This window comes from Salmo salar, chromosome 03, assembly GCF_965601325.2.
Source record: "Salmo salar chromosome 03, fSalSal1, whole genome shotgun sequence".
Taxonomy (NCBI): Eukaryota; Metazoa; Chordata; class Actinopteri; order Salmoniformes; family Salmonidae; genus Salmo; species Salmo salar.
In genome coordinates, this window is record NC_138293.1 from 22,968,822 (window position 1) to 22,986,150 (window position 17,329).

Sequence of the window (17,329 nt, forward strand, 5' to 3'; positions counted from 1 at the left end):
TCTGTCTATTCTGCACCCGGGGACACCTGTTTGGATGCATGCGCCTCCTGACCTCCCTAACCCCTGTGGCCTCCCGCCGTCTGTGTGCCCTGTGTCCTTGGACCCTTGCCCCCGTGCCTCCTCCCATCCTAGGTTGCATCCCAAATGGAACCATATTCCCTATATAGTGCACTACTTTTGACCAGCGCGTATACGGATCTGGTATGTATGAGCCGTGTCCAACAGTAGTCCACTATACAAGGAGTAGGGTACCATTTGAGAGGCAGTCCTTCTCTTCCCTCCTCTCCTCACTGTTGTGCTGGCTTGGCTGTGGCAGCCTATGGCAGCCTGTGGCCCTTGTTTAACTATAGGGCTGAGGGCTGGGGGGACTAACAGTAACAGGCTTCCTTCACCTTGCCTCTCCTCACATCCAGAGAACCACTCTACCCCTCCAGATGTCACCAGCTACACTACAGACTCCATACAGGTGGAGAGACCCCAGGGCTCCACCACAGCATCCAGGGCCACGCCCAAGTACGGCAACGCAGAGCTCATGGAGACCGGAGATGGTGAGTACATACAGAGGTTGGGGTAGGGTGTGTGTGTATGTGTGTGACCTAAATTTATTTTCATGGTGCGTCTCTTTCTTGACAGTGTAGGGTATTTTGGGGTCATGTTTGTATTTATCATGCTCTGAGCCCTTCTTTATTTTGAAATGTTTGTGTCATGGTGTCATGTCAGTTTGTTCTGATATGTTGGTGTCATGGTGTCATGTCAGTTTGTTCTGATATGTTGGTGTCATGGTGTCATGTCAGTTTGTTCTGATATGTCTGTGTCAAAGGGGGTGACACTCTAGACCCAAACTGCTACAGACCTATATCTATCCTACCCTGTCTTTCTAAGGTCTTCGAAAGCCAAGTTGACAAACAGATTACCGACCATTTTGAATCCCACCGTACCTTCTCCGCTATGCAATCTGGTTTCAGAGCTGGTCATGGGTGCGCCTCAGCCACGCTCAAGGTCCTAAACGACATCATAACCGCCATCGATAAGAGACATTACTGTGCAGCCGTCTTCACCGACCTGGCCAAGGCTTTCGACTCTGTCAATCACCACATTCTTATCGGCAGACTCAACAGCCTTGGTTTCTCAAATGATTGCCTCGCCTGGTTCACCAACTACTTCTCTGATAGAGTTCAGTGTGTCAAATCGGAGGGCCTGTTGTCCAGACCTCTGGCAGTCTCTACGGGGGTGCCATAGGCTTGAATTCTCGGGCCGACTCTCTTCTCTGTATACATCAATGATGTTGCTCTTGCTGCTGGTGATTCTCTGATCCACCTCTACGCAGACGACACCATTCTGTATACTTCTGGCCCTTCTTTGGACACTGTGTTAACTAACCTCCAGACGAGCTTCAATGCCATACAACTCTCCTTCCGTGGCCTCCAACTGCTCTTAAACGCAGGTAAAACTAAATGCATGCTATTCAACCGATCACTGCCCGCACCTGCTCGCCCGTCCAGCATCACTACTCTGGACGGCTCTGACTTAGAATACGTGGACAACTACAAATACCTGGGTGTCTGGTTAGACTGTAAACTCTCCTTCCAGACTCATATTAAACATCTCCAATCCAAAATTAAATCTAGAATCGGCGTCCTATATCGCAACAAATCATCCCTCACTCATGCTGCTAAACACACCCTCGTAAAACTGACCATCCTACCGATCCTCGACTTCGGTGATGTCATCTATAAAATAGCCTCCAACACTCTACTCAACAAACTGGATGCAGTCTATCACAGTGCCATCCGCTTTGTCACCAAAGCCCCATACACTACCCACCATTGCGACCTGTACGCTCTCATTGGTTGGCCCTCGCTTCATACTCGTCGCCAAACCCACTGGCTACAGGTTATCTACAAGTCTCTGCTAGGAAAAGCCCCGCCTTATCTCAGCTGACTGGTCACCATAGCAGCACACACCCGTAGCACGCGCTCCTGCAGGTATATCTCACTGGTCACCCCCAAAGCCAATTCCTCCTTTGGTCGTCTTTCCTTTCAGTTCTCTGCTGCCAATGACTGGAACGAACTGCAAAAATCTCTGAAGCTTGAGACTCATTATCTCCCTCACTAGCTTTAAGCACCAGCTGTCAGAGCAGCTCACAGATCACTGCGCCTGTACATAGCCCATCTGTAAACAGCCCATCTATCTACCTACCTCATCCCCATACTGTATTTATTTTTTTATCTTGCTCCTTTACACCCCAGTATCTCTACTTGCACATTAATCTTCTGCACATCTACCATTCCAGTGTTTAATTGCTATATTGTAATTACTTCGCCACCATGGCCTATTTATTGCCTTAACTTACCTCATTTGCACTCACTGTATATAGACTTTTAGTTTTCTTTTGTTCTACTGTATTATTGACTATGTTTCGTTTATTCCATGTGTAACTATGTGTTGTTGTATGTGTCGAATTGCTATGCTTTATCTTAGCCAGGTCGCAGTTGCAAATGAGAACTTGTTCTCAACTAGCCTACCTGGTTAAATAAAGGTGAAATTAAAAATTAAAAAATGGTGTCATGTCAGTTTGTTTTAATATGTCTGTGTCATGGTGTCATGTCAGTTTGTTTTGATATGTCTGTCTGTGTCATGGTGTCATGTCAGTTTGTTTTGATATGTCTGTGTCATGGTGTCATGTCAGTTTGTTTTGATATGTCTGTGTCATGGTGTCATGTCAGTTTGTTTTGATATGTCTGTCTGTGTCATGGTGTCATGTCAGTTTGTTTTAATATGTCTGTGTCATGGTGTCATGTCAGTTTGTTTTGATATGTCTGTCTGTGTCATGGTGTCATGTCAGTTTGTTTTGATATGTCTGTGTCATGGTGTCATGTCAGTTTGTTTTAATATGTCTGTGTCATGGTGTCATGTCAGTTTGTTTTGATATGTCTGTGTCATGGTGTCATGTCAGTTTGTTTTAATATGTCTGTGTCATGGTGTCATGTCAGTTTGTTTTAATATGTCTGTGTCATGGTGTCATGTCAGTTTGTTTTGATATGTCTGTGTCATGGTGTCATGTCAGTTTGTTTTGATATGTCTGTGTCATGGTGTCATGTCAGTTTGTTTTAATATGTCTGTGTCATGGTGTCATGTCAGTTTGTTTTGATATGTCTGTGTCATGGTGTCATGTCAATTTGCTCTCTTTTGGAAGCTTTCTTTGACATATCAGAGGTGATTCAAATCCTTTGAGGAAGTAGAATAAAATGCATCTGACGCTTGAAAAGCAAACCCAAAATGGATTCTGACATTTGTTCTGAATGAGCTGCTGTCAGATCATGGAGTATGCCAATGTGGGCCTCTCTGCTATTTTAATTTGTTCTCCTGAGGCATATGGCATCGCACAGACGAATCTGTTCATCAGATACTCCAGTCAATAGTGCTGAGGAATATATTTGTTGAGCGCACAGAGCACACGTCGTCGAGTGTCTACTTGATAGATCAAGTCCCAAGCTTTACAGATGGGGTTTACTGGACTACAACGCTCATGGAGGCTCTGAAAAGAACTACACCTTTCTCCTTCAGTACCAAGGCCAAACTTGTGTTTTAGAGATTCAAAATGTTTAGTTTTTCTTCTTTTTACTTGATATATATATATATATAGCCTAACACAGGTTACGCAGTGATCGGGCTTTACATAGATTTCATATCTTTGTGAAATCAGCTTTGGTCAGGACTGATTTTTACTGTTTGTTCATCTGTATTGCTTTCTATCCACGGTTTAACCCTTGACTTTGACACTCTTCACTGCGTATAAAGGTTTATCCCCTCCAACTCAACTCTGGACCTCAGTCAGTTCCACTGCATTTTTTTCATTGTTCCCCTCTAATCAGGGACTGATTTAGACCTGGAACACCAGGTGTGTGCAATTAATTATCACGTACAACAGAAAACCAGCAGGCTCTGGACCTCATATGATAAGAGAAATGGCCAGGGGGATAGTGTCATTGAAACTAAAGGGTTTTACGACAGTACAGAAGACACTTTGGATATTGCCCAGTGAAGTGTGGCTGTCTCCTCTCTGAAGACTTGGAAAAGTGGCCTTGCCAGTCCAATTAGACGTATAGAAGTTTCCATGAAGTATAGACGTTTCTACGTGTGTGTATTGATGTGTGTGTGTGTGTGTGTGTGTGTGTGTGTGTGTGTGTGTGTGTGTGTGTGTGTGTGTGTGTGTGTGTGTGTGTGTGTGTGTGTGTGTGTGTGTGTGTGTGTGTGTGTGTGTGTGTGTGTGGACCCTTACAGGCGTTCCAGTAGGTGGCCGAGTGTCAGCCAAAATCCAGCAGCTAGTCAACACATTGAAGAGACCCAAACGGCCTCCCTTAAGAGAATTCTTTGTTGACGATTTTGAAGAACTTCTAGAGGGTAAGAAGGCATCCATCCCATAGTGCTCTGGTCAAAGGTAATGCACTATATAGGGCACAGGGAGTCATTTTGGACGCACCCAAGACCTCTGAAGGTTGATTTTCTGAATGTGTAAAACCTCAATGAATTTGCTGTTACAATACAGAATGTTATTATATTATTACAGGTTATAAAAAATGTGTTATTAATTGAAAACCTCTTTGCCGCGTTACAATCTCAAACATTGCATTGTTCCTGTGATGCTCCAGTTCAACAGCCTGACCCCAACCAGCCCAAAGCGGAGGGGGCTCAGATGCTGGCGATGAGGGGGGAGCAGCTAGGGGTGGTCACTAACTGGCCCCCGTCGTTGGAGGCTGCCCTGCAGAGGTGGGGCACCATCTCTCCCAAAGCCCCCTGCCTCACCACTATGGACACCAACGGAAAACCACTGTACATTTTAACCTACGGTAGGTGTTATGTCCGCACAGTACGGGTTATTGACATCAGTGGTCACGTCTATCATTCAAACTTAACAGTAAGGACGCAGCCCGCTACACTCATCTAAAGGATTGGCTAGTACGGCACATGATTGCTATTGAAACACGAAAGACAAATCACCAGATAGACGGCAATGAAATTGTGTTCTATAACAGTAATGAAAGTGTCCTATTCTCTTCTATAACGTTGACCTATAGCTTTGCCTTCCATAATAATACCATGACCCAGCCATCCAGGACTGTTTATTTATTCTGTGAGTGAAGCAGCAACACTTTTACTGTTGGATATGTTAACGATCCACTGAGAGTCTCCATAACTGTGATTGATTCCATGGGTACATTCCAAATGGCACCCTAGTCCCTATATTGTGGACTATTTTTGACAAGAACCCTATGTGCCCTGGTCAAAAGTTGTGCACTAGATAGGGATTGTCATTTGGGACACAAAGCCATGCGTGCTGCAGTGGAGTACTCAGGAGGGTTTCCTTTATTCGATGCTGCTTCATGCTCAGCCTTCCCACTAACCTTATTAAGTACAGACAAGCGCCAAACAATACTGCTACCTGCTGCTTAAGCATATGAATGCTATTAATGACAGCCACACGAGGAACACAAAGTACTTTATGTGGAAAAATACCTTTTGAAGTAAATGTACTGTACTGTGGCACAACACTGGTGCAGTGATTTTACTGTAGTTGTTTCATTTACATATACAGTACCAGTCAAAAGTTTGGACACACCTACTCATTCAAGGGTTTTTCTTTATTTTTACTATTTTCTACATTGTCGAATAATAGTGAAGACATCAAAACTATGAAATGACACATATGGAATCATGTAGTAACCAAAAAAGTATTAAACAAATCCAAATATATTTTAGATTCTTCAAAGTAGCCACCCTTTGCCTTGATGACAGCTTTGAACACTCTTGGCATTCTCTCAACCATCTTCACCTGGAATGCTTTTCCAACAGTCCTGAAGGAGTTCCCACATATGCTGAGCGCTTGTTGGCTGCTTTTCCTTCACTCTGCGGTCCAACTCATCCAAACCATCTCAATTGGGTTGAGGTCAGGTGATTGTACAGGCCAGGTCATCTGATGCAGCACTCCATCACTCTCCTTCTTGGTCAAATAGCCCTTACACAGCCTGGAGGTGTGTTGGGTCATTGTCCTGTTGAAAAATGAATGACAGTCTAAGCTCAAACCAGATGGGATGGCATTTCGCTGCAGATTCTAAATAAATCACAGTGTCACCAGCAAAGCACCCCCACACCATCACACCTCATCCTCCATGCTTCCCGGTGGGAACCACACATGCAGAGATCATCCGTTCACCTACTCGTGTCTCACGAAGACACGACGGTTGGAACCCAAAATCTCAAATTTGGACTCAGCAGAACAAAGGACAGATTTTCCACCAGTCTAATGTCCATTGCTCGTGTTTCTTGTCCCAAGCAAGTCTCTTCTTATTGTTGTCCTTTAGTAGTGGTTTCTTTGCAGCAATTCGACCATGAAAGCCTGATTCATGCAGTCTCCTCTGAACAATTGATGTTGAGATGTGTCTGTTACTTGAACTTTATTTGGACTGGTAACTCTAATGAACTTATCCTCTGCAGCAGAGGTAACTCTGGCTCTTCTTTCCTGTGGCGGTCCTCATGAGAGCCAGTTTCATGATAGCACTTGATGGTTTTTGCGACTACACTTGAAGAAACTTTCAAAGTTCTTAATCTTCTAGATTGACTGACCTTCATGTCTTAAAGTAATGATGGTCTGTCATTTCTCTTTGCTTATTTGAGCTGTTCTTGCCATAATATGGACTTTTACCAAATAGGGCTATCTTCTGTATACCACCCCAACCTTGTCACAACACAACTGATTGGCTCAAATTTATTAAGAAGGAAAGAAATTCCACAAATGTACTTTTACCAAGGCACACCTGTTAATTGAAATGCATTCCAGGCGAAGCTGGTTGAGAGAATGCCAAGAGTGTGCAAAGCTGTCATTTAAAAAAAAAAATATATATATATATATATATTATATATATATATATTTCACCTTTATTTAACCAGGTAGGCTAGTTGAGAACAAGTTCTCATTTACAACTGCAACCTGGCCAAGATAAAGCAAAGCAGTTCGACACATACAACAACACAGAGTTACACATGGAATAAACAAACATACAGTAGAAAAAGTCTATATACCTTGTGTGCAAATGAGGTAGGATAAGGGAGGTAAGGCAATAAATAGGCCATGTTGGCGAAGTAATTACAATATAGCAATTAAACACTGGAATGGTAGATGTGCAGAAGATGAATGTGCAAGTAGAGATACCGGGGTGCAAAGGAGCAAGATAAAAAAATAAAAAATAAATACAGTATGGGGGTGAGGTAGTTGGATGGGCTATTTACAGATGGGCTATGTACAGGTGCAGTGATCTGTGAGCTGCTCTGACAGCTGGTGCTTAAAGCTAGTGAGGGAGATATGAGTCTCCAGCTTCAGTTATTTTTGCAGTTTGTTCCAGTCATTGGCAGCAGAGAACTGGAAGGAAAGGCGGCCAAAGAATGAGTTGCCTTTGGGGGTGACAAGTGAGATATACCTGCTGGAGCTCATGCTACGGGTGGGTTTCTAGCTATGGTGACCAGTCAGCTGAGATAAGGCAGGGCTTTACCTAGCAGAGACTTGTAGATGACCTGAAGCCAGTGGGTTTGGCGACGGGTATGAAGCGAGGGCCAGCCAACGAGAGCGTACAGGTCGCAGTGGTGGGTAGTATATAGGGCTTTGGTGACAAAACGGATGGCACTGTGATAGACTGCATCCAATTTGTTGAGTAGAGTGTTGGAGGCTATTTTGTAAATGACATCGCCTAAGTTGGATCGGTAGGATGGTCAGTTTTACGAGGGTATGTTCGGCAGCATGAGTGAAGGATGATTTGTTGCGAAATAGGAAGCTGATTCTAGATTTAATTTTTGATTGGAGATGCTTAATGTGAGTCTGGAAGGAGAGTTTACAGTCTAGCCAGAGACCTAAGTAGTTGTCCACATATTCTAAGTCAGAACCGTCCAGAGTAGTGATGCTGGACGGGCGAGCAGGTGCGGGCAGCGATTGGTTGAAGAGCATGCATTTAGTTTTACTTGCATTTAAGAGCAGTCGGAGGCCACGGAAGGAGAGTTGTATGGCATTGAAGCGCGTCTTGAGGTTAGTTAACAGTGTCCAAAGAAAGGCCAGAGGTATACAGAATGGTGTCGTCTGCGTAGAGGTGGATCAGAGAATCACCAGCAGCAAGAGCGACATCATTGATGTATACAGAGAAGAGAGTCGGCCCGAGAATTGAACCCTGTGGCACCCCCATAGAGACTGCCAGAGGTCCGGACAACAGGCCCTCCAATTTGACACACTGAACTCTATCAGAGAAGTAGTTGGTGAACCAGGCGAGGCAATCATTTGAGAAACCAAGGCTGTTGAGTCTGCCGATAAGAATGTGGTGATTGACAGAGTCAAAAGCCTTGGCCAGGTCGATGAATACGGCTGCACAGTAATGTCTCTTATCGATGGCGGTTATGATACGTTTAGGACCTTGAGCATGGCTGAGGTGCACCCATGACCAGCTCTGAAACCAGATTGCAAAGCGGAGAAGGTTCGATGGGAATCGAAATGGTCAGGAATCTGTTTGTTAACTTGGCTTTCGAAGACCTTAGAAAGGCAGGGTAGGATAGATATAGGTCTGTAGCAGTTTGGGTCTAGAGTGTCACCCCCTTTGAAGAGGGGGTGACCGCGGAAGCTTTCCAATCTTTGAGAATCTCAGACGATACGAAAGAGGGGTTGAACAGGCTAGTAATAGGGGTCGCAACAATTTCGGCAGATAATTTTAGAGAGGGTCCAGATTGTCTAGCCCGGCTGATGTGTTGGGGTCCAGATTTTGCAGCTCTTTCAGAACATCAGCTATCTGGATTTGGGTGAAGGAGAAATGGGGGAGGCTTGGGCGAGTTGCTGTGTGGGGTGCAGGCCTGTTGACCGGGGTAGCCAGGTGGCCAGCCGTAGAAAAATGCTTATTGAAATTCTCAGTTATAGTGGATTTATCGGTGGTGACAGTGTTTCCTAGCCTCAGTGCAGTGGGCAGCTGGGAGGAGGTGTTCTTATTCTCCATGGACTTTACAGTGTCCCAGAACTTTTTTGAGTTTGTGCTACAGGATGCAAATTTCTGCTTGAAAAATCTAGCATTAGCTTTCCTTACTGCCTGTGTATATTGGTTCCTAACTTCCCTGAAAAGTTGCATATCACGGGGGCTATTCGATGCTAATGCAAAACGGCACAGGATGTTTTTGTGCTGGTCAAGGGCAGTCAGGTCTGGAGAGAACCAAGGGCTATATCTGTTCCTGGTTCTACATTTTTTGAATGGGGCACTTTTAAAGAATAACCAGGCATCCTCTACTGACGGGATGAGGTCAATATCCTTCCAGGATACCCGGGCCAGATCGATTAGAAAGGCCTGCTCGCTGAAGTGTTTTAGGGAGCATTTGACAGTGATGAGGGGTGGTCGTTTGACCGCAGAACCATTTACGGATGCAGGCAATGAGGCAGTGATCGCTGAGATCTTGGTTGAAAACTGCTGAGGTGTATTTGGAGGGCAAGATAGTTAGGATGATATCTATGAGGGTGCCCGTGTTTACGGATTTGGGGTTGTACCTGGTGGGTTCATTGATAATTTGTGTGAGATTGAGGGCATCAAGCTTAGATTGTAGGATGGCCAGGGTGTTAAGCATGTCCCAGTTTAGGTCACCTAGCAGCACGAGCTTTGAAGATAGATGGGGTGCAATCAATTCACATGTGGTGTCCGGGGCAGAGGGTGGTCTATAGCAAGCGGCAACGGTGAGAGACTTGTTTCTGGAAAGGTGGATTTTTAAAAGTACATACCTGGATAGTAAGACAGAACTCTGCAGGCTATCTCTGCAGTAGATTGCAACACCGCCCCCTTTGGCAGTTCTATCTTGTCGGAAAATGTTATAGTTAGGGGTGGAAATTTCAGGGTTTTTGGTGGTCTTCCTAAGCCAGGATTCAGACACGGCTAGGACATCCGGGTTGGCAGAGTGTGCTAAAGCAGTGAATAAAACAAACTTAGGGAGGAGGCTTCTAATGTTAACATGCTTTGAATCAAGGCTTTTATGGTTACAGAAGTCAACAAATGAGAGCTCCTGTGGAGTAGGAGTGGAGCTAGGCACTGCAGGACCTGGATTAACCTCTACATCACCAGAGGAACAGAGGAGGAATAGGATAACGGTATGGCTAAAGGCTATCAGAACTGGTCGTCTAGTACGTTCGGAACAGAGAGTAAAAGGAGCAATTTTCTGGACACGATAGAATAGATTCAAGGCATAATGTACAGACAAAGGTATGGTAGGATGTGAGTACATTGGAGGTAAACCTAGGCATTGAGTAATGATGAGAGATATATTGTCTTTAGAGACGTTTAAACCAGGTGATGTCACCGCATATGTGGGAGGTGGAACTAAATGGTTGGTTAAGGCATATTGAGCAGGGCTAGAGGCTCTACAGTGAAATAAGACAATAATCACTAACCAGGACAGTAATGGACAAGGCATATTGATATTAGGGAGAGGCATGCGTAGCCGGGTGATCATAGGAGTCAGGTGACTGGTTGGGCTGGCTGGAGACACGGCGATTCAGACAGCTAGCAGGCCGGGGCTAGCAAGCCAGCAGAAGGGCCTTAGAGGGACGTCGCGATGGAGGAAAGTTTGTTTTAGCCTCCACGTGCGGTGACGTCGATAGATCAGTCGTGATGGATTAGTAGGGTACCACGTAGCAGAGGGGTCCAAGTCCAATTGGCAAAATAGGTATAGTGGCCCAAGAAATTGGCCGATGGATCTATTCAGCTAACAGTCCAATATGATCTAGACAGCTAGCGGGCCGCGGCTAGCAGGCTAGCAGATGGGCATTCAGGGGACGTCACGATGGAGGGGCCAGTTGAGTACCCCCTTGAGCAGAGTACGTCGGTAGTCCAGTCGTGAAGGATCGGCGGGGTTCCGTGCCCCGTACCGGCAGTAGAAGGGGTCCGGGTATGGTAGCCCAGGAGTGGCTGATGGGCCTCTTCAGCTAGCATGGAAATGGGCCTAGCATGGGCTAGCTCCAGGCTAATTAGTGCTTGCTTCAGGACAGACATTAGCCAGGAGTAGTCACTCGGATTGCAGCTAGCTTGCTGCGATGATCCAGGTGAAAAGGTTCAGAGCTTGCGGTAGGAATCTGGGGATATGGAGAGAAAACAGGTCTGGTATGCTCTGGTTTGAATCGCGTTATACAAACTGGCAAGAGCTTTCCAAGCTAAAGGTTAGCTGATGACCGCTAGCAGCTGATTACTAGTTAGTAGCTAGTGAGCTGACTAGCTTCTGTTGGGGGATTCCGGTTCCGAGGTAAATAAAAATACTTTAGATAAAAACAGATCCACACCACATTGGGTGAGGCGGGTTGCAGGAGAGTATTTTGAAGTTGAGGTTTAGAAAAATATAAAAAGATATGCAAAGAAAAATATAAAAAGATATATACATGGGACATGACAAGAAGGACAAAGACGTCTGACTGCTACGCCATCTTGGATAATTTAGCTATTTAGTTCAATGGTATAATACTTTGTCATCAACGCAAAGGGTGACTCCTTTGAATAATTTAAAATATCAAATATATTTGGATTTGTTTAACACTTTTTTGGTTACTACATGACTCCATATGTGTTATTTCATTTATTTTTGATGTCTTCACTATTATTCTACAATGTAGAAAATAGGAAAAATAAGGAAAAACCCTTGAATGAGTAGGTGTGTCCAAACTTTTGACTGGTACTGTGCATTTTACATTTTTGTAATTTAGCAGATGCTCTTGTCCACAGCATACATTTTCATACTTTTTTCTGTACTGGTCCCCGTGGGAATCCAACCCACAACCTTGGCGTTGCAAACGCCATACTTTACCAGCTGAGCCACACTGGACCCCCACATTTGTAATTTACATAGCTATTTAGTTCAGTGGTATAATACTTCGTCTCTCACTTAGAGGTCTTTAAGTTAAGTGTATTGTAATAGATTTAAATATGAAAAGTTAAATCCACTCTTGTTAATAAATCAGTGGCAATCGAGAATTGTATTGCATTATGTTTTCAGCCCTGCATTGTAATACTGTGACACTAGACACTCAGACTATTCCTCTCTGCTTACTTAGATTCAAGTTATTCTCCCAAGTCCCACTTAAAATAAATTGTTTGTGGTCGAGGGGTGTACAATTATTTGGAGAGAAAAGCTCTGCCTCAGTACACTAACTTTTATGAATTTAGAACTTCTGGGGCGGGGACCCCTGTGAAGCTGTGAGAATGAAATTACATGTAGGCTGCGTCCCGAATGGCAGCCCATTCTCTATATAGTGCTCTACTTTTGACCAGATCTCTATGGGTCGTAGTCAAAAGTAGAGCACTACATAGGGAATAGTGTGCCATTTGGGGAGCAACCGTAGACAATCCTGCACACCATGTCCCAGCTCCCCACCCGCTGCTAACTGAGTCATGGAGACATGACTGGCAGATAGGCAGCATCCCCCACAGGAATAACATAGCCTGCTTCCCAAATGGCACTCTATTTCCTATATAGTGCAATACTTTTAACTAAGGCCCATAGGGCTCTGGTTAAAAGTAGTGCAGTATATTGAAAATAGTGTGCCATTTGGGATGAAGCCATAAAACCCCAGTCAGTTAGCACCATCATGCAGCCCAAATCAGGCCTCAATGGAACTAGTGCAGTGTCTGTCAGTCTGCTCTGTCTGTATGGCTGTCGCTGTGAACATATTGATTTATAAAGTGAGGTGGCTGATTGGACAGTGCTCACCAGACTGTGAAATGTCTGCAGCCAGCATACCCTGTGTCAGGAGCCTAGCTTCGAGGCCCAGCTCTCTGGGAGGGAAGAGACGGTTGGTCGGGTGAGAGGGCTACTGGGCCCTGTGCTGTGTGAACAACTCTGTCTTCAGTGTGCAGTGCTGAATCTTAATCTGACTCTCTGAAGTGAACCTTGAGTGAATCTCTGTCGTCTCTCTCTCTCTTTCTCGCTCTTTCTGTCTCTGTAGTCTCTCTGTAGTCTCGTTCTACTCTCTCTCGTGCTCTTCTTACCTTACCCATTTCTCTTTCTACTCTCTCTCTCAATTTTTTTTCTTCTAATCAATTCAATTTGCTTTATTGGCATGACGCAACAATGTACATATTGCCAAAGCTTACTTTGGATATTTACAATATGAAAATAATAAGAATCAAAATGATCAACGGGACAACAGTAACAACAATAACCAAGGGTTAAAATAACCATACATTGAACAATAACAATAAGCATACAGTAGAGGACATGTGCAGGTTGATTGGTCTGCAAGACATTGTCCCTCATCTTATGGCAGGCAGCAATGTAGTGCGCTGCCAACCCACAGCTCTCTGCGTCCTCCCCCAACAGGACTCTCTCTCGCTCTCTACCTCTCTCTACCTCTCGCTCTCTACCTCTCGCTCGCTCGCTCTCTACCTCTTTACCTCTCTCTACATCTATCTCTCTCTCTCTCTACATCTATCTTCTCTCTATTCTCTATGTCTACACTCTCTACTCTATCTCTACTCACTCTACTCTCTCTCTCGCGTTCTCTCTCTGTCAACACTCTCTACTCTCTCTGTCTACTCTCTCTCTCTGTCAACACTCTCTACTCTCTCTACTATCTTTACTTTCTATGTCTACCCTCTCTACTCTCTCTACTATCTTTACTCTCACTACTCTCTCTCTACTCTGTCTACACTCTACTCTCTCTCTACTATCTTTACTCTCTCGGTCTACACTCTCTCTCTACTATCTTTACTCTGTCTACACACTACTCTCTCTACTATCTTTACTCTCTCTACTCTCTCTCTGTTTACACGCTTTACTCTCGCTACTCTCTCTCTACTATCTTTACTCTGTCTACACTCTACTCTTTCTACTATCTTTACTCTCTCTCTACTATCTCTACTCTCTCTCTGTTTACACACTACTCTTTCTACTATCTTTACTCTCTCTCTACTATCTTTACTCTCTCTCTGTTTACACACTCTACTCTTTCTACTATCTTTACTCTCTATGTCTACATGCTCTACTCTCTCTACTATCTTTACTCTCTCTCCACTCTACACTCTCTACTCTCTTCTCTCTCTGTCTACACACTCTACTCTCTCTACTATCTTTACTCTCTCTCTGTCTACACACTCTACTATCTTTACTCTGTCTACACACTACTCTTACTCTCTCTCTGTCTACACACTCTACTCTCTCTACTATCTTTACTCTGTCTACACACTACTCTTACTCCCTCTCTGTCTACACACTCTACTCTCTCTACTATCTTTACTCTGTCTACACACTACTCTCTCTACTATCTTTACTCTCTCTCTGTTTACACACTCTACTCTTTCTACTATCTTTACTCTCTCTCCACTCTCTACTCTCTTCTCTCTATCTTCACTCTCTCTCTACACTCTACTCTCTCTCTACTATCTTTACTCTCTCTACTCTCTCTCTGTTTACACACTCTACTCTCTCTACTATCTTTACTCTCTCTCTGTCTACACACTCTACTATCTTTACTCTGTCTACACACTACTCTTACTCTCTCTCTGTCTACACACTCTACTCTCTCTACTATCTTTACTCTGTCTACACACTACTCTTACTCCCTCTCTGTCTACACACTCTACTCTCTCTACTATCTTTACTCTGTCTACACACTACTCTCTCTACTATCTTTACTCTCTCTCTGTTTACACACTCTACTCTTTCTACTATCTTTACTCTCTCTACACTCTACTCTCTCTCTACTATTTCTCTCTCTCCACTCTCCTCTCTTCTCTCTATCTTCACTCTCTCTCTACTCTCTACTCTCTCTCTACTATCTTTACTCTCTCTGTCTACACTCTCTACTCTTTCTACTATCTTTACTCTCTCTACACTCTACTCTCTCTCTACTATTTCTCTCTCTCGCTCTCTTCTTGCTGTGCCTCACTGTTGTTAATTCCTCTGGTTTCTCTGGGATGCTTCATGATGAGGACAAGGTCATTTTGCTTACAGCGTCAACTCCTACATGAAAGCTTTATCGCAATACAGATAGGATTAATTCCTCAACTCCTACACGATAGCTCTATAATACAGATATGATTAATTCCTCAACTCCTACATGATAGCTTTATCGTAATACAGATAGGATTCATTTCTCAACTCCTACATGATAGCTTTATCGTAATACAGATATGATTCATTCCTTCTAATCAGTGTCTCTGGGTCCAAAAAAAAATCCGATTTTTAATTACATGAATTTATCATCCAGAAATTGGCTAGTTAAATGCACACACTGCACTGCAGTTAAACAGTGGGACTGTAGGCAATATCTATCCCATCCTTTATAATGAGCGCTATGTATTGTAGAAAGAGTGGTATCCATTTAAGCCATCCTTAGATAAATGATTAGATTAGGATCATTTCATTTAACGATGGGCCGACTAGAGATCACAGCACCGTGATAGAACAACATTTCCCTCCAGTACTGTATCCCAAATGGCACCCTATTCCTTATATAGTGCACTACTTTGACCAGAGCCCTGGTCAAAAGTAGTGTACTAAGTAGTGTACTTAAGTAGGGGGATATGGTGCCATTTGGGCCTATGTAATTTAAATGTAAAATGACTGTTGACTGGGGTGCGTCATTACGTGATCATGGAAACATAGCGCTCCGTATCTAGGAAGGTAATATTCTGCATTATTCACTGTATTATTATTCACTGGCCTTCCCTGTAGCTCAGTTGGTAGAGCATGGTGTTTGCAACACCAGGGTTGTGGGTTCGTTTCCCACGGGGGGCCAGCACAGAAAAAAAAAAAAAAAACATGTATGAAATGTATGCATTCACTACTGTAAGTCGCTCTGGATAAGAGCGTCTGCTAAATGACTCAAATGTCTATGGGCCATTAATAAAGATAATGATGAAAATGCCTAAGTCATGCTGTATGCCCTCATTAGTTTAACTCAAGCTCCCAAGCTAAGTAGTTTATATAATAATCCAGTTCAAAATAATAGTGTACTGTTTTTTTTTTTTATTCCAGAGGGAAAGCTAGCTGAAATGTTATTTTTGTACACCTTCACAGGACTGTAGGCTGAAATGTTATTTTTGTACACCTTCACAGGACTGTAGGCTGAAATGTTATTTTTGTACACCTTCACAGGACTGTAGGCTGAAATGTTATTTTTGTACACCTTCACCGGACTGTAGGCTGAAATGTTATTTTTGTACACCTTCACAGGACTGTAGGCTGAAATGTTATTTTTGTACACCTTCACAGGACTGTAGGCTGAAATGTCTATCCATGCAGTAGATTGAATCAGTAGAGATCCACTGAGCTTGTAGAGCTGAGATCACCTAGAGATCTCTGAGAGAAAGAAACGCCAAACTGACAGAAAGAGAAGTTGCATGCGTGTGCGCACGCACACATACACAAACCTGACAATGTTTAGGCAAACCAGGAGTTGGGTGTGGTGTAAACACAGTGTAGGTACGACACAGCCAAAGACTGACTCTTCACTTCTCAGGGTGCCAGGTCTGGTGTCACGGAGTCCCCATGTCACCACTGAGTCAGTTAGTCAGCCCTCAAAGGAAAGTCTGTCTCTCTCAAATGGCACCCTATATCCTATATAGTGCACTGCTTTTGACCAGGGCCCATAGGGCCCCTTTATAATAGTGCACTATAAAGGGAATAGGGTGCCATTTGAGATGCAAACAGGACCAGACACACTGTCGCCACGCTACCTCAGAGTCCTCCAAGGAACACCCTCAGCTCTCTCTTCCTCTCAGCATCTGGAGAACTGTTACCGTAACCAGGCAGATCAGAGCTGGGTCGTATTCATTAGGCACCAAATGGAAGAAACTTGGAGAAACTACCTGAACTTGTCCAATAAGAAATGCTCATTTTTTATTTCCATTGCATAACATTTCAAAACATTTTTGTTGCGTTGTACTCTAATGAATACAACGCTGGCAAGTCGTTTGCTTTCTCACTGATATGAGTACAAACGCTTTTTCTTCAAGCTTTAGTCGGTTCCGAGAAATGTTAAGTACTTGGCTCAAAATAATGTTTAGTTCATCATCCAGAAAGGGAGGTTCTAGTTACCTGGACGTTGATTATTATTACCAACCAATACAACCAGACATCCCCACAATGTACTGAAGATTGAATAAGAAAAACGTCATTGTCTTTTTTGTGCTTTTCGATCATTATCTATTCAAGCAGCCTACATTGTATTTTTTCCCATGCTGCTCTTTGATGTGCTCCCTCTCTTTCCTCTTCCTCCTGAGGTTGTTTGGAGTGGGTCTATAACAGTGATGCTACCATCTTTGCCCTGGGTCCATAG

At 43.8% G+C, this 17,329-nt stretch overlaps 1 protein-coding gene across 11 annotated transcripts in view; it reads left to right on the forward strand.

Moving 5' to 3' along the window:
* The window catches only part of dip2ca (disco-interacting protein 2 homolog Ca), a 236,232-nt gene that overhangs the window by 153,879 nt on the left and 65,024 nt on the right, over nucleotides 1-17,329 (forward strand). For all 11 annotated transcript variants that reach the window (XM_082973357.1, XM_082973359.1, XM_082973358.1 and 8 more), the window contains 3 exons: nucleotides 414-548; nucleotides 4,285-4,404; nucleotides 4,653-4,850. In XM_082973357.1, the coding sequence (XP_082829483.1) occupies nucleotides 414-548; nucleotides 4,285-4,404; nucleotides 4,653-4,850 (453 nt within the window). The remainder of the gene's footprint in view (nucleotides 1-413; nucleotides 549-4,284; nucleotides 4,405-4,652; nucleotides 4,851-17,329) is intronic.